This window comes from Desmodus rotundus, chromosome 2, assembly GCF_022682495.2.
Source record: "Desmodus rotundus isolate HL8 chromosome 2, HLdesRot8A.1, whole genome shotgun sequence".
NCBI classification, from domain to species: Eukaryota; Metazoa; Chordata; class Mammalia; order Chiroptera; family Phyllostomidae; genus Desmodus; species Desmodus rotundus.
In genome coordinates this window covers 24,546,103-24,572,977 of record NC_071388.1, presented here as the reverse complement: position 1 = coordinate 24,572,977, position 26,875 = coordinate 24,546,103, and the positions used below count along the sequence as shown (strand labels likewise).

Here is a 26,875-nt window from a genome sequence, read left to right as displayed (position 1 = left end):
GATAAATTTGAGAGCTCATATTGAAACATTACTGTTGATACATATTGTAAAGCAGCAATGTTCCAAAAACTATATTAACCATTATGCATAGCCAAAACAATCAGAGCAGAAGCATGCAAAAGCATCATTCTCCGCATGGCACAGGGAGTCACCCCGACCAGGTTGCAGGCTCCCTGTGTGGCACGTGCTTGGGGCAGAGGACTAGGCGGGGCAGTCATTGCAGTTACTACAGGGGGAGGGGTGGGGGGAGCAGCTGGCTAGGCCGCAGGGTTAAGCAAGGGCAGACTGGCTTCCAGCTGAGGTTGTGTTAGTAGAGGAAAGGCAGGGACCCGAGACAAGAAGGACAACTGATCGATCCGGGGAGACAAACGACGGTCTACGCGCACCAACAACCAAGATCAAGCCCAGAGAGAGGGGGCTGAGATTCAGTAAGCTGCAGGGGATCTAGTGAGAGTCGGGGCCCAGAGAACCCTCCAGGGAGACACCTCACTGACAGCATTTGACTGGGACCGAAGGCTTTTAACCCTGAAGTTCCAAAAGGAATCACTGGTTATTAGAGGAAGCGCATCTCTTTATGACAGGCTTAGCGAAGGCAGGAGTGCAAAGACAGTAACTCCAAACCTTTAACTCACAGGCAGAGTGATTTCTGATATTGTTTTCCTCATTCACATGGAGTCCTCGAAGTCTTTTAACTTTCACCTCCTATTGACACTCACAGGGAAGCTATCCAAAACACTCAATTTTCACATTATTGTCCACTCACAAATCATGAGTTAAATACAAACTTTCCTAACTCAACCAGTTTCCAATGTGGTTCACGGGCGCCCTCTGGTGATACAGTAAGGCCAGCTAAGGCCATTTCCCCTAAAAATTGTCTTAAAAGGTGCTGATTCACTAAGTATTCAATTTCTGCTGTCAGCTAAAAATAGATCTCCTGCCGCTGTTATTTCCACAGCTATAAACTCAACTTACTGCTCTTTCTCTAGAATCCACAGCTAGATAAAACCGTTTATTAAAGAATATAAAATGCAATCATCTAAAAACATTTCAAAGCAACCTTTGCTTGCTCCCAATGTGAATACATTATTTTGGATGTTGGAAGGCTTTTTACAAGTGACTAAACAGGATTACAAAGTAGTCAAGGAAGGTGTTTTCTAGAAACAATCTCCTCGCACAGTTGCGTCCCTTCTCTCCCTAACTTCTTTCAGTGCTCCAGCCACTGGCTAAATCCACAGAATTCTGCATTACAATCGCCTGTTCATTTATTTCCTGCCACATCTTTTTAAATAAAGACTTTAAAGAGATTCTTTTACCCCTTAACTCCGTACCCAGGGTTTTTAAACTGGCGGCCGCTGGAGCAAGTGTGGGCTGCAGACATGGTCTAGGTGTTTTAAATTTTCTTCCTGGTTGCTACCATTTAAAAATCTGGATTTCTGGCATCTCCTACAGGAAGAAAGTGACCTTTGACAGCATCTGTCCTGCATCCCCACATAGTGACACACGTCTAGGAGCTCTGCGGGACCGTCGTTTTAGGTCCTCAGTTAGCCAGTCACAACTCAGCCCGCATCAGTCACGTGGGTGACCTACCCCTGTAGGCATTCGAGTTGCAACCCCTGAGTTCGTAGTCCTGAGTTTTTTCAGTACTTTCTGTAAAAGTTCCCTTTATAATCTTTATAACCAAGCTAGTCTTCTATTACATCAGCACCACAAAATGCTACCAGAGGCAGAGACTAAAAGGAACATGCTGTTACAGAGAAAAGAAAAGACATTCTCAGTAATAGAGGAATACAAACACACGAATGAGTAGTTTAGGCTGGTGTCAACTACATCAATTCCCTCCGACTTGATAAAGTTCACTTTGTGTTTATGAATCATGTCCTTGCTCGGAGATAACAAACCCTCGCCATGGGTGCACACACAGCAAATAAGCCATGTAGATCCTCCGACCACAAACCACCTGCCACCTGCCAAGACTGCTCTCCTAGAGCCAAAGCCCTAGGGATCAGGTGCTTGGCCCGCTGGACCAGGAGAGAGACAATGGCACTCACCGGGGTGCTGCTGTCTGAGAAGGTGTTCATGCTGACAGAGCTGCTCAGCTTGTCCGAGGACACGGAGGGCGGGGACGGGCACCTCTTCTCCAGGGGGTCCTGCCGCTGGAGGTACTCGCGCCAGGCTCGCTGAATGCTACAAAACAAACCCAGTGCACGCACGGTCACTCCCTGGTCACAGCCCACAGACTCAGAAAAGCACAAGGCGTCTGGAGGAATCGGCTTTGGAGACAGGGAAACTGTCACATGTAGAACGTGACACGGGAAATCGGAAGACCTGGACTGTCTCTGTTCTACTGGTCTGACTTTCACAGACTTGACTAAGCTAAATCAGTCTACAAGTGTCAGCTTAGTCAGGAAAAGTCATCAGTCAAAGGGGAACTACTTTGCACATGTAAATGTACTTTGATTTATGGAACACAAAATCTTTCAATTTCTCATCCTCTATTTCAAATGAGAATAATAAATAGGCTGACATATCACTTACTCATTCACTCAATACAGCATTGCTGAAGGCTGTGTGTCAGGGTCAGCCCCAGGTTCTGGGCAGACTGCAGTGCTAGGAGTGACCTTCGCATAGACTCAAGGTGAAGGGCATCCTGTGATGTTCTACAATGTGGTCTGCATGGCCACACGCAGCAGCCCTGCTCTGGGACAATACAGGCAAGGGCCTTGCAGTCATGTATTTTACATACAGGGAAAGGAAACAGGTAATGTTTGATAAATAAAGGAATGGTGGAGAAAAAAATACCTGGCATTGTTATGTACCACTTAGAAAATTAAAGTAACATGTGATTAGGTGGCTGCTTGAGATTTCACTAAGGAAGCTTTTTATTTGCTATGATTAGTATCCCAAAGAATGTCATCTTCTGTTTTGGGGAGCAGAAACCTCTTCTTTGTGAAAGCTGAGTGATTTTTTTCCACTTGGACTGGCTTGTAAGCTTTGAGATTAACATCTAGGTTTTCACAGGTGATCAGTGAACACTATCTATCCTCTCCTGGGAGCCAGCAGAACACGCAGACCGATTGTCAGGACTCGGCCTTTTAAAACAGTTGCACTAATTCTTTCACTATCTCCTCCAGATCCTTGAAAGCATCTGATCTTCGGTAATTCTTCTGCATGCAACTAAAGTCATTAAAGTTGTTTTTGTATAAACAAACTGATTGATTTTCATTGGCTAGAATGGTTCAAGGACCATCAATTTTCAGCAGAGGATACAAAGAACATAGAAAATGCTACCTCATTATTGAGTTTTTTTGTGTTTGCCAATTTATTAAGGCTCTGTGAATTACAATGCTCAAGGAAAAGTCTGGAAGCTGCAGTGAAACTATACCTTGGGATCAGAGGCCAATTTCTTTGAAACTATGAAACGTATGCTTCAGAGGCCCTTACTTAGAGGCCAGGAGCTTCTGCCAGACTCTGTAAGGGGCTCTTCATGGTTTGTATAAAACTGCAGAAGTAGATATGTTTTTTAAGGGCCCTCCAAATTATATGTACTTGTCAGGTTCCATTAAAGCAGGATCTGACCCTGCTTTGGGTTATATGTGGCCACTGTTTTGTTGCGCAATGCTTGCTCTAAATGCACCCTTATTTATTTTTCCTTGGTTTACAGATTTTAAACACAAGCTCTAAGAAGATCCTGTAAGATTACATGCCTGGCTCTTGCTGCTTCTTCTGGGACCCATTTTGTTAAGGAGAGTTGAACTTTTGGGAGTGTCAGTGATTTTCACATTCTCTGAAGCACTGGAAGTGCTGAGTGTCGCCCAGGGCCCTGCTGACAAGTCCTGCCACTTGAGGGCACCTACAGTCTATAAAACTGCCCACCCAGGGCTTAAAAATCTGTGACATTCTTAAAGTGATTTTTAGTATTTTTTTTCTTTTTTATTGAATTTATTGGGATGACATCAGTTAATACAATAATATAGGTTTCAAGTATACAATTCTACATCTGTATTTGTATTGTGTTCACCACCCCAGGTCAAGTCTCCCTCCATCACTATTTATACCCCCTTTTCCTCCTTCTACCTCTCTCTACCTCCTCTTCCCTCTGGCAATCACCGTACTGTTGTCTGTGTCCATGAGTCTTTCTTTTACTATTTTGCTTAATCCCTTCACCCTTCTCACCCAGCCCCCAACCCCCTCCCCTCTGACAGCTGTCAGTCTGTTCTTCGTGTCCATGATTAAAGTGATTTTAAAAATCTCTCTCCCCGCCCCCACCCCCATTCTTGCCCTGCCTCCCTCCCTCCCTCCCTCCCTCTCCTTGATTTTTCAGAAAAAAATTAGAAAGAAAATATCCACTTGAGATACGATATTTTAGCTTGTTGAACAGCAGAGGGCAGTGTGACACCTTTGAGAAACAGAACAATGCCGTTCCAAACGAAGGTCTGCAAAGGGGAATCTGCACTTAAGCATCCCCTTTCCCTCTCTGAGTTCTGTGGAATTTGGAAAGTGATGTATCAGTTTTCCTTAAGGTAGAGATTAAGAATTCCATATTCCTTTTTCCCAAGTGGATGGACATTTTCTTTTTAATTTACAAGAGAGTGTGACAATATTGAAGACAGAAAGAGCATCCCAGATGTCCCCCGCGGCCAGGCTGAGGGCACGCTGGGCAGCACCTGCTCCCTGTGAGGAGGAACGGCGCAGTGCATTGCTGCCAAACCTTTCGCCTTTTCAATAACAGTCAGAAATCTTGCTTCTTACGTGAAAGTTACTAGTTCTTAAATGTCACTAAATAACTTTTTAAATTTCAAAATACATTTATTGCCCAAGTGGGCTGAATTTGAGGATGGGGAAAGAGGACACTATCGAAAAGGTCACAAGTCTGAATGTCTCAGGAGACAATAGCTAATTACATGTGGCTTTTTTGTGTGTGTTCTCGCACTCGACCCTCGCCACCGGGGAGCTGTGAAGGCGCGGTTATACCACAATGGCAGGTTTTGCCTGCCCAGCATTAATTTCTCCTTCTTTTTGTTCCAGCACCTGTTTTCCATGGGGACCCACTGACCCTCAGGCCGTGAGCTTTGGATGGAACAGATCATGGCCCTCCAGTGCAGGGAGCGGCCTGTGTGTCGGGGCTGACAAACCAGACGGCAACGGCACGGCTCAAATCAGCCGATGCAAGACTGCTGGGAAGAAAGGCCCCCTTTTCACCTGGAGATTCCAGCTGGTGGCACATAAGCCTGGAGCTGCCATGGCCACAGAGCTGGGAGAGCCCTTGTGAGAATGTGGCAATGATGTGAAGAGCAGAGCTGATAGAAGAAGCAAAACAGCAAAGTCTGATCACCTTGTTTGACCTGCTGGGTCGAGCTCTGCTTGGAGCACATTAGGTCCGGGGTGTTTCTGTTAGGTGTTCCAATATAATCTCTTTTTATACACATTAGTCTGAATTGAGTTTCTGTTACTTGAAACCAAGAGTTCTGGCCAAGTTTCAAGGAAGAAGATGGGAACCAACTGACAGATCCAACACTTGGACCAGATCCCCCATCTCCCCACTGCACCAAGCTCCCTCCTCATGGTTCGGCCAGACAGAAATAGAGCAGAGAGCAAGATGGTGGGTGTGGTTGTCACATGCAGCCATCTGGTGGATCAGCAGAGCCCCTATTTGTTTAAGCCTCTGTGGGCAACTAAGAGTAACCCTAACAGATATGTCATGTTTGCATTGTCTGGCGTCTGCCCAACCCCGTATCCTGACATGACCTGCCCGAAGGCCAGTGAAGGGCCACCGCACGCCTTCGGCTGGCTTTCCATGCTGTTCCCATGTCTCTGGTCTGCCTCCTCCGCACTCCAGTTTCTGCTCAGTTTGTAATTCCCAACTTCGGCTCCTTTGATTACTGCTACTTACTAAGCATCATAGATTTACGCTTTTCTGGATCTTCCTGCAGGTAAAGAAACCTGCAGAAATATTTATGACCACACTGACTGTCAAACACCCCTCTCCTCGACTCCCTCACAAATGGGGATTTAGGCAATTTGAGTCTAGGCTCTACAACTCTTTTCTTTATGAAGACTGGGAAGGCACATCAGAAATATGTCACAGGCACACAGAGGCTACTGAGTCTCTGAAAGAGAACAGTTGCTCTGGGAGACATTTACTACTCCATCCCCGGAGAGCATCCCAGCAGGCCCCTGACCCCAGACCAATGCTTTAAAATTAGCACATGAGTCTCTTTCACCTGAAGTCTGGGTGCCTTTCAAAGGCTGCCTCTGCGCTGGGCCAGGAGGCGGGTGAGTGGTGCACGAGCCCTTTCAGAGCTGTTCTCAGTTCACCACAGCCCTGTGGGTCTCCTGGGCACGAGCCCAGTTGGTCTTCAAAGCCAGATGTTTTGGGGTTCGTCTTTCTGGTGCTTGACTTAAAGTTGGGGTGCCCAGTGTGGGGTATGAACCTTTTGCTCCTCAGGATGAAGCTCTGGGTTTTGAGTTTCCTCCCAATTGTGAAGCATTGCACTGCGGTGGGGTTTATGGCCTCTCCTCCCTGCTTCTACGTGGTTTCCATTTTGTTTGGTCAATGTGGAGGGGTGGCTCTGCAGGTTTTTAGGGTTTTGTTTTTAAAGAAAATAGTTCCCTGTGCAGCTGTAGATTCTGTTTGTCCACTGGTGGAGTTGGTTTCGTGATTTTGCCCTCAGAAACTAAGCGTGTTTAGAGTGATGAGGTTCTTGCTCACGTTCATGTCTCATTAGCTGTGGCCTTGGGCAAAGCACTAAACTTATTGGACTACATTTTGCTTATCCACAAAATGGAATAACAGTAACTTCTTTGTAATTCTTGCAAGAAGTCAAGGATATGGTTGGTCTCCAAGTAACTTAGCCCCAAACCTGACAAAGAGCTCCTGGATAAATCATTACAATTACTTAAGAATTCCAAACACTTGCAAATATTTTTAAGTAACATAAACAAATCATACACATCGATAGGATATGCTGGATTCCTGAGGACCTTTACCGGCATTATTTTGTTAGCCCAAACTGATGTGAAAATGTGTTTGGAAAAGGTACAATTGCATGGAAAAGATGCACTAGGCTAAGTGCTTCTCTTGGATTCTCTCACTGAAACGTCACTACAACCCTTTAAGACACGGCCAGAGGCCTCGTTTCACAGAGGAGGCCCAGGGAGGTAAGCAGTGTTCCCCAGGTCCCGCCCCGAGTAAGGAGCTGAGAGGGGATTTGCACTTAGTTTGCTCTAACTCCAAAGTCTGTGCTCTCAACCTCTCTTTTTTAAATTAAATTTTTGACTAAAGTTGATAGGCATTACTCTTAAACAAGTTATTGAGAATTATCTTTGAAATTTGGGGGAGAATTGTCTTCTTCCTTGTGTGTGTGTGTGAGTCTCCTTTTTAGAATCTAAATGTTTCATCACTACGTCAAACATATTAATTAAAAATGGGAGGAACTAAATGACTTAATAAGCAGACTTATTTATTTTTTATTGTTTATGCTATTACAGTTGTCCCCGTTTTTCTCCCTTTGTCCCCCTTCCCACAGCCAATCCCCACACCACTGTGCCAGTCCATAGGTGGTGCATGTATGTTCTTTGTCTAATCCCTTCACCTTCTTTTCAACAGTCTCCAGCTCCCTCCTCCCCTCATGCAGATGTCGGTCTGTTCCTTCTTTCTGTGCCTCTGGCTCTGTTTTGCTCATTAGTTTATTTTGTTCATTAGATTCCATTACAGATGAGATCATATGGCATTTGTCTTTCACTGCCTGGCTTATTTCACTTAGCATAATAGTCTCCAGTTTGATCCATGCTGTTGAAAAAGTTAAGAATTCCTTCCTTTTTACTGCTGTGTGGTATTCCATCATGTAAATGTACCACAGTAATGAGCAGACTTTTAAAAGGTAATTTGGATTCAATAAATCTCTATGTTGTTCCATCACAAAATAATACATTGTTAAAACATAAGGAGAGGGATTGCAGAGTCAATGAACAACTTTTAAATAAGGGTTCATACTCAGAAAATGCATTTTAGATCTTATTAGAATGTGCAAGACGTGATCCTGACATGAAGGGCAGAGTTGGAGGGGACCCGGTGCGTCTGTTTCCTTCCTGGAGGCCGGGCCTCTGTGCTGGAACCTGTACTCCCTGGGTGTGTGCGCTGTTTCCAGACCCTGTTCCAGCCTTGACTCTCAGCATAAATTCATCTTTAGTCTCACAGTGGTGCTGAGAGCCTTCATTGTGGTGCTCTGTGTTACTTTTGCTTTAAGTAAATTTTCTGACTTGAGAGGCTTGCCTTTGCTTGATCTTCAGAGAACCTGCCTTTTACCTCCCCCAAATGACTTTTTATTAATAGCTATGCCGTTCTGATTGCTTCTGCCCTTTTGATGCAGTTGGATCCTCCAAGTCTGAAACTCAAAATTGCCTCTGAATGTTCATGAACCAGGCAATGCACCCTTCCTGACATTTCATCTAAATTCCAGCCCCCCCCACCTGCCACACAAGTCTTTCCCCGCAGCCGTCTGCTTCCTTCAATGGCGCGTTGCACTACCACAGGTGTAGTCTTTGTTAATCAAATCGTTTGCTTTTTGTGCCGTCCTGAGTGTGAGGAAACAACTGAGAGCCTTTCCTGACCCACCCAACCCCCACCCGGGGCTCCCACCTGTGCAGGTACACAGTAGAGGTGGCTGATACCTGAGAACAATTCTCATCTTGCTTTATATTTTTTAAAAATTTTATTTATTTATTTTTAGAGCTAGGGGAAGGGAGGGAAAAAGAGAGGGAGAGAAACATCAACATGTGAGCAAGTAAAATGTTGTTTTGACTTTTACCTTTCCTGTTCTTTTTATTTCTACCACTTAGCTCAACATGCATAACTAAGGTCTGAAAATGATTTCCCTTAGATGAAGGGGAAACAAATGAGGGGTGAGACAGGTGACACGAAGGCAGCAGCGGAGGAGAAAGGGTGGATGGGAGAGCAGGGGAAGGAGGGGAGCAGGCTGGGCGGGTCTGATGGGTGTGGAGGGAGGTGTTCACCTGTCATAGCAGTTAAGAATTTAATAACCAGATTAGACAAGAGTCACTGAACTGGACTAAATTCTCTAATGGGACTCAAATTCCATTACTGGGCAGATTAAGTTTTCTCCCCCTCACCCCCCACCACTGAGTGGAATTGGGGTCCAGAGTTATTAGGAGAGATAAAACCATTCAGTTTGCACCAAACTGAGCTGAGACTCCTCCATCAAACCAGCTACACACAAAGTCCCAGCCTTTCTGACTGGCTACAATCCCAGGCTCAGAGATACGTTTTTCTTTGCCTGTTCCTCCTGGCCCCTGCCTCTCTGCTTCTACGTATTAGAGAAAATGAACACTAAGAAAGTTAGCCCTGGCTGGTGTAGTTCAGTGTGGATCGAGCGCGGGCTGCAAACCAAAGAAACAACGGGGACGTTTCCTAACGTCACTTCAGCATTTACATTAAACACTCTAATTTTGACACAGCCAACTTCCCCTTCCAGCACTTTTTCATTTAAGAGAACGTTATTATAAGAGAGAAATTCCTAGAGATAAAGCAACCTATGTTGTGGAAACTAACATTTTGTGTAGTGAGGCTGACACACTGCTTACATAAAACGATTTAGTAGCCTGACTCATTATTCATTTAGTGAACATAGCACAGAGCTTCCTGGGGGAACCCACTCATTCAGAGGCCGTGTTTGAACTCTACCTTGAGAGGTAGCCCTGTCTGCTTGCTCAGAGGCAAGCTTTTTACTGATAACCGAGATCGACGTAAGTTTATAGTGGTGTGAATTAGTATTTGTTTGCATCCAGCAGGACAGGACCTATCCGCACCACTTCTTTCTCAGTTCCCGAAGCCAGCAATGGCTTATTGTTCTTCAAAGTTGTACACCTCCAGGCTCCCTTCCTCAAGGAGGCTTCTTACCTAATGATTTCTCTGGCTTTTTGCAAATGATCAGTGATCCTGGCCAACCTCAGGCATACTTTATTTCTTAGATGCATGCTTCTCAGGGCATTAAGCTGAATGTGTGTATGTGCATGTATTTTATAAACTCTCAGAGGCAATTCTTATATGCACCCCTGAAGGCAAGTCAGAATGGGAAGGGGTCACGGAGTGGGCACGACTAGTTTAAAATTGCTTCTATGGTGATTATGATAGGCCCGTCTCTACCTAAAAATGCTTTTAAAAGGTTATCACTTTAAGATATGTTTTATAATTTGCCTGTCTGACTTTGTATCTTATTAGTTCCGTTTTAGTTAACATTGAGGTATTTTTAGCACAATTTAAATGTAATAGTCATATATAATGGGGAAAGGGGACTCATATTTGGCCTTAGTGAGAGAGAATGAAAAATAAAAGGACAGAAAGTGAGAAAGACAAAGCATACTTTCCCAAAATATTTAGATGAGAGCTCGAATGGAAGTGGGAGAAGGAAGAGAGTTGAAAGTGTGTGCCTGTGTGTGTGTGTGTGATAAAGACATGGCCTGAGTAGAAATAAGCACATTGTTCCAAGGTGGAATTAGCCAAGTCACTAAGATGAAAGGCAGTGGGAAATGCAGGTGGAAGCTAAAGAGCAGTATTCATACTGAAAGGGGAAAACCTAGAAATAAACTGATGGCAATCAAATGATTCCCTATGCTATCCAGTAGATGGTGCTGTGTGCCCAAAACAGCTTTGTTGCTGCTTAGACCAAAGAGGAAATAAAGAATAGCACACAAACGTGAAATAAATAAATGTGTAATGCTTCTATCACAAAACTCCAGAGTAGTTCCGAAGTTAATAAAACAAGAACTGTAAAGCTAGTGCTTTAATTAAACTTTAAAGCAACTTACATTTTCACCTTTGATTCCAAAGGCTGTAGATTGAGGTGGTATTGTTCAATGTTGTTCTCCACATCCATGGCCAACTGGTGGCTGCAAACAGAAATAATGTCTCAATATGGCGTAATCCAGAAACTTAATATATGTAGCAGTGATACTGCCAATTTATACTTATTTCAAAGAGCAAATATATATTCAAGTGTTTTATTTTAATTTATTAACAGAGTCCTAAAAGTTCCTATTAATGGATAATGGATAAATAACCATATAGTAGAAATAAAATATTGCTTTGTCTCTAGTATTTTCTGTTCTTTTTATTTCTATCAGTCAGCTCAACATTCATATCTGAGGCATGAAAATCATTTCTTTTAAGTGAAGAAGAAAGAAGAATACTGAACCATTTCAGGGGGGACAAAAACATAAGGAAAATGTTAGACATCCCATGGCAAGGTCCACGAGTAAGTTGTAGAGAGGATCTCATTCATCCCAAGCAATGCCACTGCCATTGAATCTTTACTCCTTTTACTTTGTGAGCTTTTCCAAAACTCCCACCCACTGTGAACAAAGGTGAGACTCTGCCCCGGAGAAAGCAGAGCACTACGGATGCATAGTCACTGTTCCTGACGAGCTCGTAGGACGATCACTGGGTGCTACAATGGTCAAGAAAGGCTTCATGGAAAAGGTGGCACTTGGGCTGGGTTTTGAAGAAGGGACAGGAATTAGGTAAATTGAGATGTGAAAGGTTATACATAGAAGGAAGATAATATAGTAAAGGGCAGAGGTGAAAACTTCAGACTATTTTTAGATCACAAAGCTATTTGACAAAAGTGGATAGGCAGAAAAGAGTCGTTGGCTACATAATGTGTACAAATCACTGTCATAGACATTTTACATGTATTAGCTTATTTAATTCTCACAGTGGCCTCTATCAATTGAGTATTAGTTTCCTTGGGGTATAGCTGAGAAATCTACAGTTCGCAGTTATTACGTCAAACTCAGAAGAAACCCATTAAAACTTAAGTCTAACTACCACAAAGTAGTGCTTGGAGGATTTTAACATCAGACTTATTAAACTTAACTCTGACTGTGGTTTTCATAAGTGAAGTATTTAACAGCCCAATCCAGTACACATGCATGTGGTAAGGGTGTGTGTGTGTGCGTGTGTGTGTGTGTGTTTAAAACTGAAAACTTTCAAGAAACGTTATTTTCCCAACTACCTGTACTGTTGTTCTCTGACGTTTTCATTATATATATTTCAGATTTTTTAAAAAAGGCCAGTGGTTACCCATGAAATTTATTTAACGAACCATTAATGGCGTGTGATCTACAATGTGAAAATCAGTGCTACCGGGAAGTGTAAAGCATCTGAAGCAGGACAATGTGACAAATGGGGTATCGAAGGATGGTTTGCAGTGGGAGTGAGCAAGAAGAGTGAAGGAAAATCCTTAGGAGAGTATTCAAATTGGCCAGATAATGAGAACCATGATTATGGTAATAGTAAAGAAAAGATAAGAGAAAACATTGCGCTGGAGGCATTATTAGGATAATGCACTTCTCTCCCCCTCTTTAGAAAGGAATAACCAAGTAGTGGGGAAAACTTGGTAGAACAGATAAATTCTTCCATGGCCACCAGGTGGTGCTATCAGCCCAAGCTAGCTTTGTAATAACCCAGCGGAAAGGTTGAGGGGCAAGGGAAAAAGCTCTTCTTTGCTCTGTGCTGTCGGTATTCAGGGTCTATTATTAATTCATCCATATTCACTCACTTTCCGATATATTGAACATATTCTGTGTACCAGCAATGATGTAAAGCACAGGAGATACAACGATAAAAGCACTGGACCTGCTCCCTGTTCTTATGGTTTTACAGTCTAAGAGAAGATGAATATTAAGTAATTATAAATGTGATGGATGTTATTTAAGGAACCTAATCAAGGGTTGGTGGGCATGTAAAGTCTCACTTTTATAAATCTATGTTCTTGTAGGGACAGCAGCCTTATAACAAGGACAACTTAAGGTTTTATAAATTACCCCCCTAAATAACTAATTATCAAATTATCAAATTGAGCAACAGAAATACAGGTGAGGTGTTACGTATATCTGGTTGCAGATATACAGCAACTAGGGACAAAGCTCAAGGTTCCATGAAGAGGACTTTTTTTGTAATATTAACAAATTTGCTATCTGGGGATTACAATTTATACGTCCTCAACAAACTATGAACTACGAATAGCTGTAGGCTTAAATTGGATACATTTAGTGCATCGAATCAATAATTGCCTGTGGGTAATGTTGTGATTATATGTCAGGAGGATCCAACTTGGGATCACACATTTCATACCAAAGACCCGGCTTGATCCAATGTTTATGAAAAAAAAAATAGCTGTCAGTATAAGGTCTTAAGTAAGTTAATAAATGATTATGAAATAAAGTCATAAATGGTCTCCTAATTAATGGCCTTACTAATTGCTCTTCTCTACTTGTTGACTTCAGTGAGTGCATGTGTGTATGTGTGTGCATGAGTGTGCATGTGTGCATGTGTATATGTATGTGCATGTGTATATGTGTACCCACAAATGTGCTCGCTTGGCCCTAGGCATCGTCTCTAGCAGAACGGAGCTGCAGCCTCCCCTCCCTTCACACTGCCTACCACAAAACCCTGTTGAGCATTCAGAATAAATGTAATGTTCCAAGGGGGAATAACCGATCAAGTGCTATGACACCACTCTCACTGAACTTATGGTCATTTCAAGTAGCTGCGATGATTTACATCACACCTAAGTCAGCTACAGCTATAATGAAAGCTTAATCTGCTCACTCAAAGTGTACCAATTTTTCAATCAAATTTGACAGCTTTCAAGGACACAGCCCTGCCCTAAAGCAGACCAGAAAAATCTCCAGAATTCCAGGCAAATGGGTATAGGGTTAGGGCAGAGGGCCATTATTTGTTTTCTCTCTGTTCTGAATGAGCACAAAAGAGAAACTTCCCCCATAGGCCTATGTGCTTTGAGGGGAACTTGAATTCCCAGTCCTGGAATTCCTCAATCACGACTGGGGAAAATAAGCATGCAAAGCAAACTAGCCATTTCCAGAAGCTTTTAGCTTTCACAGGCCTCTAGATAATGAGAAGAAAAGAACAGGGGAGGAGGCAGAAGCCCACGTAGATGCTATTATTTTCACACATCTTCCTGAGGGCAGGGAGATGGGAAAGACACATGCTGGTGTTGGTGAGAGGTTTCATACCGAGTTGTGGTCCATTAGCAGGACAAAACCTTTTGCAGTTCACCTCTTACTTTAAAGTCAATCGTGAAAAACAAGCAAAACCAGAATTAGCAGATAAATGGGCTGAACAGCACAGAGAAAGCATGTCCTCGGAGAATCAAGCTGCACAAGGTTATTGAATGACCAAGAGGAATCAAAAATGCAGCTGGACCACTGGTTCTCAGCCCCAGCTCTTTATTAGGATCACACGAAGGAAGCTTTTAAGAAATACTCATACTAGGATCTCACCCCCAGAGATTCAGATTCACTTTGTCTGGGGTGGGGCTTATGCCAGGGCATTTTTCTGAAACTCCCTGGGTGATTCTAAGTGCAGCCACAGTGAAGAACTACGGATCTCATGTTGTTACAACGCTAATCTCCGTGGGACGGAAATCTAATTTCTAGTTCAGCAAAAACTCTTCAGTTCTTATTGTTTACGTATGATGGTGGTGAGAAAGACTGAACTATGGGGTAGAAAGACTGAACTATTTTATTCTTATGTACACATACTAATTAAACAGACATGACAAGGATAAATGAAATCCATAGATAACCCAGGAGCTTGGTTTGGTCAAAGGATTGAAGCTGTCCTTCAGGTGGTGACGTAGAGAATTCTTAGAATCACGAGGGTGGAATGAACCTGAGCAGCTCTCTAGTCCGCACGCCCACCCTGGGGGGAAGGGAAGGAGCTGGCACTGAAGGCACTCTTGTCACGGGCGTGTCAATGCTCGCAACGAGACCGTCAAGCCAGGACTATTACCATCTGTTAAAAGATGGGGAAAGCGGGGCTCAGGGTGGTGAAATAATTGTTTCCACGCTGACAAAGCTAGATAGAAGCAGGAAGAGGAACCAAGTCCAAGATTTTCCATTTTCAGGAATGTCTTCAGCAGCGTCTCAGATGAACGGCCATTTACACTCTTCTGGGGCATTTCCAGCACCCAGCAGCTCACTCTTTAACAAAGAAGTCCATCCTGTTGGGCAGGCTGACTTTTTACAAAAGTTACTCCTTTTCTGAGTCACGAGCCAGCTCGTTGATCCTTATTCTGCTTTCTAGGGCGAGAAGAGCAATTTAGCCCTTCTTTTAAAGGAAAAATTCCTTCAAATGCTTAAGGAGAGCCATTAAGTCCTCTCTGAGATTTCTTTTCTCCAAGCTACACATCCTCAGCTCTTTGGAGTAGTTTCACATGATTTCAGAATCCTCATCATTTTAACTCACCTCTTCCGGTGCTCTTGGGGATGTCAACGTGCCTTTAAAATGTGGTGCCCAGAGCCAAGTGTGACACCCATGCAGGCTGGACATTGGGACTTTGTGAGTGGTCGAGAGCAAGGGTTCTGGGGGGCATTCGGACCTGGGTTTGATTCTCATCCTTCCTCACCGCTCGTAGCTGGGCTTACTTACACCAGTGCTGAAAGCTCTCTGAGCCTCCTTCCTTGTCTATAAAATGGAAATAATAATGCCTGCATCCGAAGGCTGTGGTCAGAGTTCCATGAGGAAATGCCTGTAAGCCTTCACTCATACTGAGGACTTTGTAAACACTCAATAAATGACAGTAAATTTTTTCTCCCTTTATCTCGACAACACATGACCATTAATCAGTTAAATATTGTGGTCCTATTTTTAGAAGCCATATAAAATCATGGTCTCATGTTAACATCAGATAAAACCTCTAAACATTTACCCCCGAATTGAAATCAGAACATCTCTCTCACATGTCCTTATTGTACAATTTTTTAAAAACCTAAAGGGAAGACTTTACTTTTATCTCTGTTCAATTTAATCTCTTTCTTTCTTGCATTTTTTAGCTCAGTTTTTTCCATTCTGCAGTATTATTTGGAATGTTCCTTCTATTAGTTTTGTGTAACCCTTGTGGTTTTTTGCAAATTTATGATTGCCTTCTATATACATCCTTGATTAAAAGCCAAAGACAGAGCAGGGTTAAGTTTCCAGCCCTCAAACACACACCGGAGACGTCTCCAGGCATCATATTACTCTGTTAATCAGTATAGCTTGTGTACCAGAGCTCCTCTCGTCATAAATCTACCTAACTGCATCTCCAATGAGACACCCAGCTGGGTGTGACCACAGTGACGACATAACAAACGGTCAAATTACTGAATCACTTCTGCCTTGCCAGGTAGTTCCTTTTTTTTCATGAAAGCTTTTCAACCTTGCAAATAATTTAATTTCCTTTAATACTTTTACTTACTTTTCAAGTAAATATTTTCCATCATTAACTTGCTCTAAAGGATTCTGCAATCTTTTCATTTCTTCCTGTGGGGGGGAAAAAAGAAGTGTCTTAAAAATTGACCCATGTACGTATGGGCAATAATATTTGAGGACAATATTAGCAAAATCGAGATAACACACTATTAAATGTTCTGGGCTTTGTCGTGGATAAGTGCTTGAACATAGAAAACAGTTTCATCTTTGATCAAATTGGAATACGATACTGCCAGTCAAATTGTGTGATTTTTTCAACACTAAAGATAACGTTTCCTGTTATTTTTCTAGATTGGGGATATGTTTATACAGATCCATCCACTCAAGTGTACTCTGCGGTCTGTATTGTGTGTGCTGGTTGCTGGATGAGGGGCGCTAATGAACATGAGCTGAATTTGGCCACTCAGTAACCACCCTCTCTTGTCTCTTGGTAACTCTCAACAACCTCTTCCCTTAGCCCCAGTGCTCACACACACACACACACACACACACCCCTTCCTGAATTTCAGGCATCCACAGCCTCTGTAATCCCATCCCCCTGGCCACAGTGACTGGTTCGGGAATGTGCTAGAAGTCGGCCCAGGTTCCTGGTGTGATTGTCTGTCCCGTGGGATTTAAGGAAGGCACACGGAACTCTAGTGCTGGGAAGACCGCAGTTGTTTGAGGTGGTGCTGCTTGCCTCATCACCACAAACGGCTAAGGTGCCAAGAGGAAGCTCCAACTAGGATTAAATTACTCACGTGCCCCTAAAAGACCATCAAGCTAGTCTCAACATGCTTCTACCACCAGACATCAGAGTCTCCTAGGTCATCCCTCATTACCTAGTCTCTTTAACTTCACACTGCACTGTACATCCCAGAATTTGAGCCAATCACTCACCTCTTGCCAATCCCTCAGACCTTCCCACTGAGCTCTTTGGGATGCACAGTCTGTTATCAGCGAACCCTCTATCTCCTCAGTTTCTTTGGAATTTCTCTGAATTATCTTGTTCTAAGAGCACATTGCCTTTGCGTTCTGAGGACAGCTAAGTTTTTGTTAGAGCATGAAGATCAAAGAACTCTTTAGAAAAGAGTTGTAGGATATAGAGGATTTTACTGTTGACAAATTTGGCTGAGTCTCTGATCACACTTATCCCCTACAGTCCTCTTAGGAGGTGGCCATTTCTTCCCCACACACCACACAGTACATGGTCTGGAGCAGGGATGGGACCCTTCTTTCTCCTCTTGCTGCTCCCAGATCCTCCTCATTCCTACAAAGTCTTAGCCACTCTGGAAACATGCCCACAGCCTTCCCAGGCTTCTGTCCTCTTCTCTTCCCTATCTATCCACCCTCCTCAGGAGGTCTTCACCAGTCCCTAGTCCCATAACTTTAAATACCTGCCCTGACCTGTCCTTAAACGCCACCCTTATAAATCCACTTGCCTACTTGACAGACCTTTCAAGTTCAAAACCAAAGTCTTGATTTCCCTGCCTACACCCTCTCACCCTAAACCTCCTTTTTCACCACTTCTGCCTTACTTTAGTAAATGTTGTCACTATTGACCCAGATACACAGGACCGAAATGCAGGAGTCAGTCTTTATTCCCTTCTTTCTCTCACAATTCAGTCAATCAATCAGCTAATCTTATTGGGCCCAATGTAGAAATACACCCAGAATTTGACCACTACTTCTCAGTCAGGCTAAGCCAACTGTGGTAGACTCTTGTCTCCCTGCTTCCAGCGTTAGCCCACGGCAGTCACTTCTTTCATCAGCCAGCATGTTCTTTTAGTACTGGAGCTTTCTTTGCTATGTGTGTGAAATGCATGTGTCATAAGTGTACAGTGCAGTGAGTTTAGACAAATGAATGCACGGGTAGAACCACCACCCAAAACAAATATAGAACATTTTCCTCACGGCAGAAAGTTGCTCTGTGCCTCTGTTCAGTCGGTTCCCCTCTCCTAAAGGCACCCCTGCTCTGGTGTCTATCATGGTGGATTAATTTTCCCTGTTCTAGAATTTCATATGAAATTATCTATTCATTTGTATTTGGCTTAATTTACTCAACATTATATTTTGGCCTTAGTTTCTTCACCAATCTTAATGGTTTAAACTTCACTTTAGTATTTGGAGAAATTTGTTTCCTTCCTCTGAATTTGAAAACATAGAATTTTGAAATGAGAGAAACACTGGAGCTACAAGAGAAGTATTTGCCTCTGTAAGAAACACTAACTGGAGGAAAAAGTTAAGAGAGCAGAGAGGATGGAGGCCAAGGAAAACAGCCAAGGAGCCAGAGCCCTGGTGATGCTGTGAACTTCTGGGTCAAACTGGAGCTGATATTGATGGACTTTTCAGTTTCATGAGCAATAGATTCTCTCATTTGGTTAAGGCAATTTTGGTTGAAATTTGTCTCTCACTTTTTTTTTTTTTACAACTGAAAGAATTCTAACTCAGAACTCACAGTTTAAGCCATAATCTAGGACTGCTAAGTATAAAATCATAACTTGATGAGCCATAGAACCTTAAAAGTTCAGTGGTGGTGTTGTTATTTTTATTTTATTTTATTTTGGCAGTACCTTAAAATTTTTCATATTCAGAATCCTAATGGATAAAGCTGGTTATGGCTTTTACTTCCTTTTTATTAAAGGCTGCTGCTTTTATATCCAACACTTATATAACAAAACTCAAATGAAGAATATTTCTGCATCTTCTGCAAAATTGCTATATAAGATGCTGCATATTTTGCTACTGGTTCTCTTATATAAAAGAATAAGATTTTAGGATTTAGTACTAGAGGATAGTTTCTCATTTTGACAGAATAATGAACTTCTTTTCATCAACAATAACAACTTATAAGTCTTACACAGGTTGTTTATTTTGCCTTGGTGGCCAGAAGCTTAAGCTAAATTAAATATTCAATTGCCAGAACTATTCTTTCCAGGCTGTTAGTACAGTTATCCCCCTCGCCCTTCACTACATGATGTGTGAACTGCTTTATTTTTATTGTAACTCTCCTACATGTGCGTTTCCCACAGTTAGTAGAGGCAAGTAATATATAGGCAGGATACATATGATAAATGGGTAGGAAGATAGAGATGACAGATAGGTACATGATGGGGAGACAGATGGATGGTAGAGAGAGAGAGCATTCTTTTTAATTGTATATGTGGCATTCTATTTTCAAGGTAAAACTATAGATGCTGGATCCTTATTCTAAGAATAAGTATCCTCATCTACCCTTCATTTCTCCCAACCCTCCATCTCTCTCACCTAATCCTTCGTCATACCCCATCCTTCCTACAGTGACATAGGCAATAAAGGCAGGTCATACAAAAGGCCATGCTTGAAGCCACTTTCCAGCAAGGAAATAGGTTGGATAACACCCCTTAGTTATTCTTGAAAACCAGGAGAATTTTTAGGTCATTCATAAACATTTTCTTTTTTACCCCTCCTTATGATTAGGAAAGAGACTGAGTTGTTAGTAGTCCCAGCACTTCCTTCTCTAAGCTGTGCCTGTGGCATGCTTTCTCCTTTTCTTTTGCTGTGGGGATTTGGGGGGCAGGTAGGAAAGGGCTTTTTAACTCTGCCTGCCACTCTCTTTTCCTTGGTTCTTTCAGAGCAGGGAGCTTGCCTGGGTGGGGAGGGCTTTGAAGTGGTACTTTATTCAATCTGACTATCCACGTTCTAGGAAATCATATTAAACATAAGGTCAATGACTAACAAGAGCCTTCTGAACAGCTGCTCTGCTGACAATTTGGAGGATTGATTTCATCATTTGGTTATTTAAGCCAACTATACAAAAACACTTCAATTCAATTGGCCAGACCGTGTCCTCATTTTCTCTGAGATGGATAAGGAAGATGGCTTGCTCAACAGATCTTCGCTCAGTGTTTCACTCTTTGAGAAAGTTTTGTTTTAATTTACTGTAAAAAAAATACAGATTGGTCTTTCTAATCGTTGGCTTCTCCCACTCATCCTCTTTGTGTCTGATTTTATGTCTGGCAGTGCCATTTCCCTACTAGAAACCAACATAGCTCCCAGTGTTTTCAGATGGATTCCACTGTCTCCACCAAGGTCTGGCGCACTGGGGGTGTGAACTCCACAGCCACACCCTGTCCCATACTGCCCCTCTCCAAGTCAGGTCATATGAAACTTCACACAGTCCCAGAACTCACATGCTTTCTTACTGGACATTCGAAGACAGTGTGTCCCCAACTCTTCTGCTGGCCTACTCCCATTCTTCCTTTAGGAAGACCCCAACTTGTCCTTCTACCATACAGTCTTTCCAAACTCAACAGGAAGGCTGGGTATCCACCCCTCCTGCTTCCTCAGCATCCTGGGGGAATCCCTACTTTAGCATTATCTCTTCACCCAACTGTCACTGCCCCCCCTAGGCTCCTTGAAGTCAGGGGTGGTGACTTACTCACCTGAAGGTGCCTATTCCCCAGATGAGGCATTTAGGAGGTGCTTAATAAATATTTGTTGAATAAAGGAGTTGAATGCATCAACCTCACTGGGATGAAAAGAAACCTTAGTAACTCCCCAAATCCCAAGAAGTTGTGAGTCCTCTGTTGATTCTTTTCTGCCCCTCTATTTATACTTTTTAAAATCACTCGTTAGCTTTCTTTTTAATTTAACATTATATTTTCCAACTTTATAGAGGTATAATTGACAGTTAAAGTTGTATATATTTATGATGTACATTTGATACATGCATACATTGTGAAATCATCACAATCAAGTCAATTAACATATTCAGCATCTCATGTAATTTTCATTTTCTTTTTCTGTGTGTCTATGTTTGTGGGGAGAACACTTAAGGTGGTATACACTACAGTATTGCTAACTGTAGTACATGGTTGTACCTTAAATCTCTAGAATTTATTCATCTTGCATAATAACCAAAACTTTACACCCCTTGACAATCACCTCTTCACTTATGCTCTTTGCTTTTCTCCATTTTCCTTTGTGCTCCGGGAGGCTCACCATTTTGGACTTTATCAATCTGGCCCCTTTGCTCTGTGGCTTTGGATAGAGTTTGAGTGGTGGGAGGCCCTGGCATGAAATCAGACAGTAGCAGAAGAGAAAAGCTGTCAACTCAAGGGCCTACCCACAAGTTTCTGGCTCAGTGCGACTCACCAGATGAGGGGACAATTTCTACTGTGCTCTACTTAACTTGTGCCTTTTTTTTTTTTTTTTGAAATGTGGGTTAAGCTGCCCTGCAAACTACAAGTAGAATTATTCAAACATGAGCCAGACATATAGCATTCCATACTCCATAATCCCACTTCTCCAGATGAAGTTGGTGTTATATGTGACTGTGAAATGTAGGCCGTACTGTTGGGGGGACAATTGATTGACTACTTGCCAAAGCCATGCCTCCCACTGTTCTGAAGTGACGTGGGAGTGGACTGTTAGACTGGACGGTGGATGCTGGATTTTGTTCTTTAGTGTTTGGCTTCCTCCTCCACCTTAATCCCACAGATATCCCTCCTGTCGTTAACAGAAGAATGTGGCTAAAAGGTTAGACCAACTTACCTCTTTGGCTACTTCATTCCTTAACCTGCCCAATAACAACATACTGTTCTTACATTTTTCTGTCTCTGCCACTTCTACTGTCTAAATAAGCAGGGTATGTTCTTTGGACAAGTTTAAAATCAGAAGTCCACACAAAATTGCTTTTTCTCTAAAGTGCACTTCTGTCTAAACGTCAGCCTTTTAACTTTTCTTACTTATGCCCTGGCCATTTTATTCTCAGCATATTCCAGAGCTTGCAAGGTAACTTAAAACATGAAAACAATCTGCAATTTACCCCATTGTGTAGCTATGGTGACAAAACCTGTGCCATATATATATATATATATCTTTCGTTTTTTGTGTTGGGAATAATTTCATATTAACCTGAGGGTAACAATTGAACAAAAGTTAAAAGCCAAAATTACTTTTGACACTTTTGACTATTTGATCATTCAATTAAGTATCAGCAGGCTTCCCCACACCCCCCACCGCCCCATCACTCTTTTTTTTAATGAAAGTGTAATAAGGATACTAAGAAGGGGGTTACTAATGTTTGCATAATTTGGAAAAGTAGAAGACATAAAATCTATACTAATTTTAGCTCTGCGTCATTAAACATGAAATATTGATTATAGCTCATTGAAACAGAGTTTATGAAGCTAGCTAGGCTGCTGTGTCCCCATAAAGTGATTCTGATGCTTTGCCCTCAGACCTCAGTGGCTGTAAATGATGCTCCTTGGTGACAGCTGGGAGGCTGGCATTCTGATCCACAGCCTTAAGAGATACATTTCCCAGATTAGACCAGGAATGACCCAGCTGCACAGCCTAACTTCAGAAAATTAAATTGGAGGAAGTCCAAACCTCTGTTGAAATAACTGTGTAAATTACAATGCTTCCACAGGCCTTGTTATAATGTAAATGTGCTTTACAATTTACTGCCATTGCCTTCTTCTCCTGCTGTGAATATGGGCATTAATAGTCATCTCATATATTTAAAGGCAAAAAGGCATCAAAAATGAAAGTGCAAGATTCATGTTTTCTTCCTTTGGAAAGCAGAAACTAAATTCTTTTCTTTTTTCTTTCTTTCTTCCTTTTTTTTTTTTTTTTGCAAAAAGAGCATACATTTTGTTTATGTATTATGCATTAATGTTTTTCTATGGTTGACAGACCTGTAAATTTCACACAGAGAAGTTACCTTGCAGCTGAACATGAATTTCTTTAGGAGGAAAAAAGTGTCTAATAGGACATTGACAGCTCATTTAAATAATTCATTCAGGTAAATGATGAGCACATAAGGCATATAGGAGGTAGTAGACTTAAAAAGAGATTTGCCTGTTTCTAGCACTTGAAGGACATTTTGCCTGTCTGAGAGATGCAGAGGGGTTGTGATTTTATGGTGACAGTCACTGAATGAGGTAGTCCTGGACCTCACTATGTGAATTCTCAGTGGCGTTATTATTTGCTGCCTCATTTATAATGAAAATTACAAATTTATAACCATAAGACATGATAACGGCAATCATTGTGATAGCCCATTCTTCATTCTTGTTTGACCAACCAGGCCACGTTCATAGACGTCAGTACATAAGAGCCTTTGCCTGTCAACTGTGAAAATGCCAAACACCTGAACTCATTTTAACAGAGGTCAAATAGAAACATATTAAGTAAAATCCCACTTATGACTGTTTAAGTCATTGGTCACCTTGGATCTGAGATGTCTTCAGTCCCTGATATTCTCCTGGAGTACATGCGTGGAATGGTACCCACCTGGAAGGGTATATCTACAACCAGATCACCCAAGCCAGCCCCTTGTCCTAACCTGAATAAGCACCTGCAAACTCCAACCAGCTGTGCTAGATGGACAGCCCCAGTGGACCCAGCACTGTCAGATGGGATAAACCAACCCCATGATAGGTTGAATAATACCTATTCATTATACCTATGCATTAGGCTTAAATGCCCCTCCTCTCCTTTCCCTAAAATTGCGCATGGTCTCAAGATCCTCTGCTAGTTTTAGATCACAAACATTCTAAAGTTATTAAAGAATGAAGACCCAGTTCATTACAGAAAGCCTAACCACTTCCGTTAAATCTAGGATACAAGAAATTAAAACACTATCAGTAATCATTTTAAAGTGGTCACTCTGCTCAAAGTTAATGTAGCTTAACAGCAGGACAACTGTTAAAACTCAACTGAAATTGAAATACTAGGTACAACCACTAGGGTGCAGATATTTTTGTATCATATTTCCGCACTCTGAAAAAAAAAAATCCTAGAGACCATGTTTCAAGTTGAGAACTAAAAATGCAAATAAACACACAAGCCAACAGATAAACACCCCTCAGAACACAGACAGAATAGCAAAGGTGGATAAGTGAGTCCATACACTAACTCTAGCTTTCCTGTACCAAAGGATAAACACAAAGTGCAGGCAATCAGAACAACATGTACCTCCCAAATTGTTTAAACTTGATTCTGGAATGCACTTAACTGTAGCACAGCAAATGCTGTCCAGATTAGATTTTTTGCTTAGTCAAACTGGAAAATGAGTTTGCATTTCTTATGTACTCACCAAGTAATACTGTGGGGAAGGAACCCAAGTGCATGCTGGGAAGAACTCTTCCAACGTGCTCTGTAGCACCTCAGACCTCTCCATGTCTTTCTTTCCATTCCCTCCACTGCCACCTGCATTCATGACCTTGTTCACTCTCACCAGGATTATTACACTGGGCTGCCTAATTGCTTCTCTTAAGTACATTTCCAATGATTTAACTCTCCTACTCATGAACCCTACTGCTGGCCTAAATAAAAAGACTCATCAAGATTAAAAATACTCTTAATCCCCTAAACCCAGAGTGCTCCTTCCGTACCTTCTGAAATCCTTTCAAATTCATCTCAAATGTGATTTTATATATTTTAATATTTCCTTTCATAGCTAATTGCATGTCATTTCTTTGAACTACTGCTATTACTACTAACATTTATTAAATTTTACTAGGTTACAGGCACTTTGCATAAGTTATCTTTTTAAAAGTATGACTGCAGCCCCATAAAAATATCAAAAGATGCAATTATTATTCTGATTACCTGGGTAAGAAAACAGGCTCAGAGAAATTAAGACACGTGACCAAGGTCTTACAGGAGAAATGGGACGCCAACCTAAGCAGTGTGATTGCAGAATTGAACATTATCCTCTCCCCCTTTCCCACGAGTCTCATGGGACATGCACCAGCGTGGCAGTGGGGGTAGCTCACCAATGGTGCATATAAAGAAGAAATCACAGTGTTCTCCCATCCAAGTACTATATTTGAACAACAATAAAAAAAGAAGTAACAAAAAATATTTCTTTAATTAAAAAAAAAGAAATCACAGCATTCTGCAAATATTCAGGTTTCCTATGTGAACCAGGTATGCCACCCACCCGCTGTGTGATCTTAGACACCGACTCCCTGCCTCCAGGTCTCAGTTTCTTCATTTGTAAAATGATGATGACAATGCTTATTACACAGTGTTATGTGGGGATAAACTAAAACATCACACTTAAAAGTGTTTTGTGTACTCTGAAGTGCTGGCCACCCATAACGAGGTTCCTTTAGTGTCTGTCTTATTGAGGACAGCAATTATGTCTCACGTATTGTCATTCCCATGGTACAAAATCCAAGGATTTCATGAGGCTTGATGATTAAAATTTTATGTAAATTATTCAGTCTTATGCCAGGCACATAGTAGGTGCTCAATAATGTTATTTGTTTTCATTATCATTAACTTTTATTTTTATATCTCTCCAGTCTCTCTAAAACATGGATGTGAATCCAGACACCTCCTTCTGGCTCATTCTAAACCCATTTCCCATTAGTCAGCTAGTTCTATCAATTCTTTCTTTTTTTCTCTTTTAATGTTATTCAGTTACAGTTGTCTGCATTTTCTCCCCGCCCCTCCACTCCAATTCTTTCTTACTTGTCTCCAGAGCATACCCTCTCTGACCCCGTTGTCCATAGTTGAGGGTTTATCTCCTGTCAGTATGAGCAACCTGAGAGGCCCAACTTATCATCAGGCTTGCAACCCTTCTTGCTTCCCCTAAGCTCCCAGGCCTAGCAGGACCTCATATGAGGTTCTGTGTGACCGGCCCAATCTGTCCTTCCAGAATCTCTTTCCTGACTCTCCTACCCCCATTTCACTTAATCCTCTTGGAACATAATGTCATTAGAATTGCCAGTTAAGATCAGGCACTCGAAAACTCAGAATTAGTCAGTCCATGAGTTGAAATAAAACCGTGATAAAGAGAATCTTTTAAATAAGAAACAGTGTGTATATTATCATCAAACAGTACAGAATCTCACCTTAGTTATCCAGAGTGGTCTCAGAAAACTTTATACTGGAAAACTTTATATCTCCACACCTGGATATTAAGTCCCAAAATACCCATCACACATCCCTTAACCTAAACCTACCCTTGTTGCCGGTAAAGTCTTTATTTAGAGTCTTCTTTAGAAAAAATTATTAAACAAGCTTCATTTTATTGTTTTCTAACTTGCAGCAAATAAAATAATTCATGAGGATATTGTCAGAAGACGTGAAGTGAGGTGATCACAGATTTGATGTGGGAGGAAGAAACAGACAGACTAAAAAGTAGATCCTGTTCTGTATTTCCACTGAATACATAAAGGAGAACTCTTACTGCCTGAAATCTTGCCTCTCTTGAAACCTTTTTGGAAGTCACCCTGTTTGAAGGTAATTTTGCCTCTCTGAAATCTTAAAACTGTGTGCGTCTTTGCTGGGTACAGACGTCATGTTGTCTCTGCAAGTTGTATTTTATTTTCCTTACCGTAGCCTAAGTGTTTAGGGGCAGATTTTTCTTCATTAAGCCTAAGTATCTTTCAAACTGGCAAACACTACACCTGGACTTCACAAGCTGGGGTGCGCCGGCAACAGGCCAGGGGCACATAGATCCTGAGATCGGGGCACGTCTTTCCAAGATGTCATTTTAACTCCCCGCAAAAGCATGATTTTACAATGGAGTCCAAGCAAAAACATTCGTTTTAAAGCAAAAACAGGGGCTGCAAATAAAATTTAGGTTTCTATATGGCTATT

General features: G+C 41.9%; 1 protein-coding gene across 1 annotated transcript; it reads right to left on the bottom strand.

Annotated features, from left to right (window-relative positions):
- Positions 1-1,871: 1,871 nt before the first annotated feature.
- Positions 1,872-24,458, bottom strand: IQCJ (IQ motif containing J). Its single transcript, XM_045199502.2, has 4 exons — positions 24,357-24,458; positions 16,278-16,342; positions 10,825-10,905; positions 1,872-2,184 (listed from the first exon to the last, which is right to left on the bottom strand). Exons 1-4 carry the CDS (start codon positions 24,438-24,440, stop codon positions 1,872-1,874), a joined length of 543 nt encoding a protein of 180 aa, XP_045055437.2. The 5' UTR covers positions 24,441-24,458.
- Between the last annotated feature and the right edge of the window lie 2,417 nt (positions 24,459-26,875).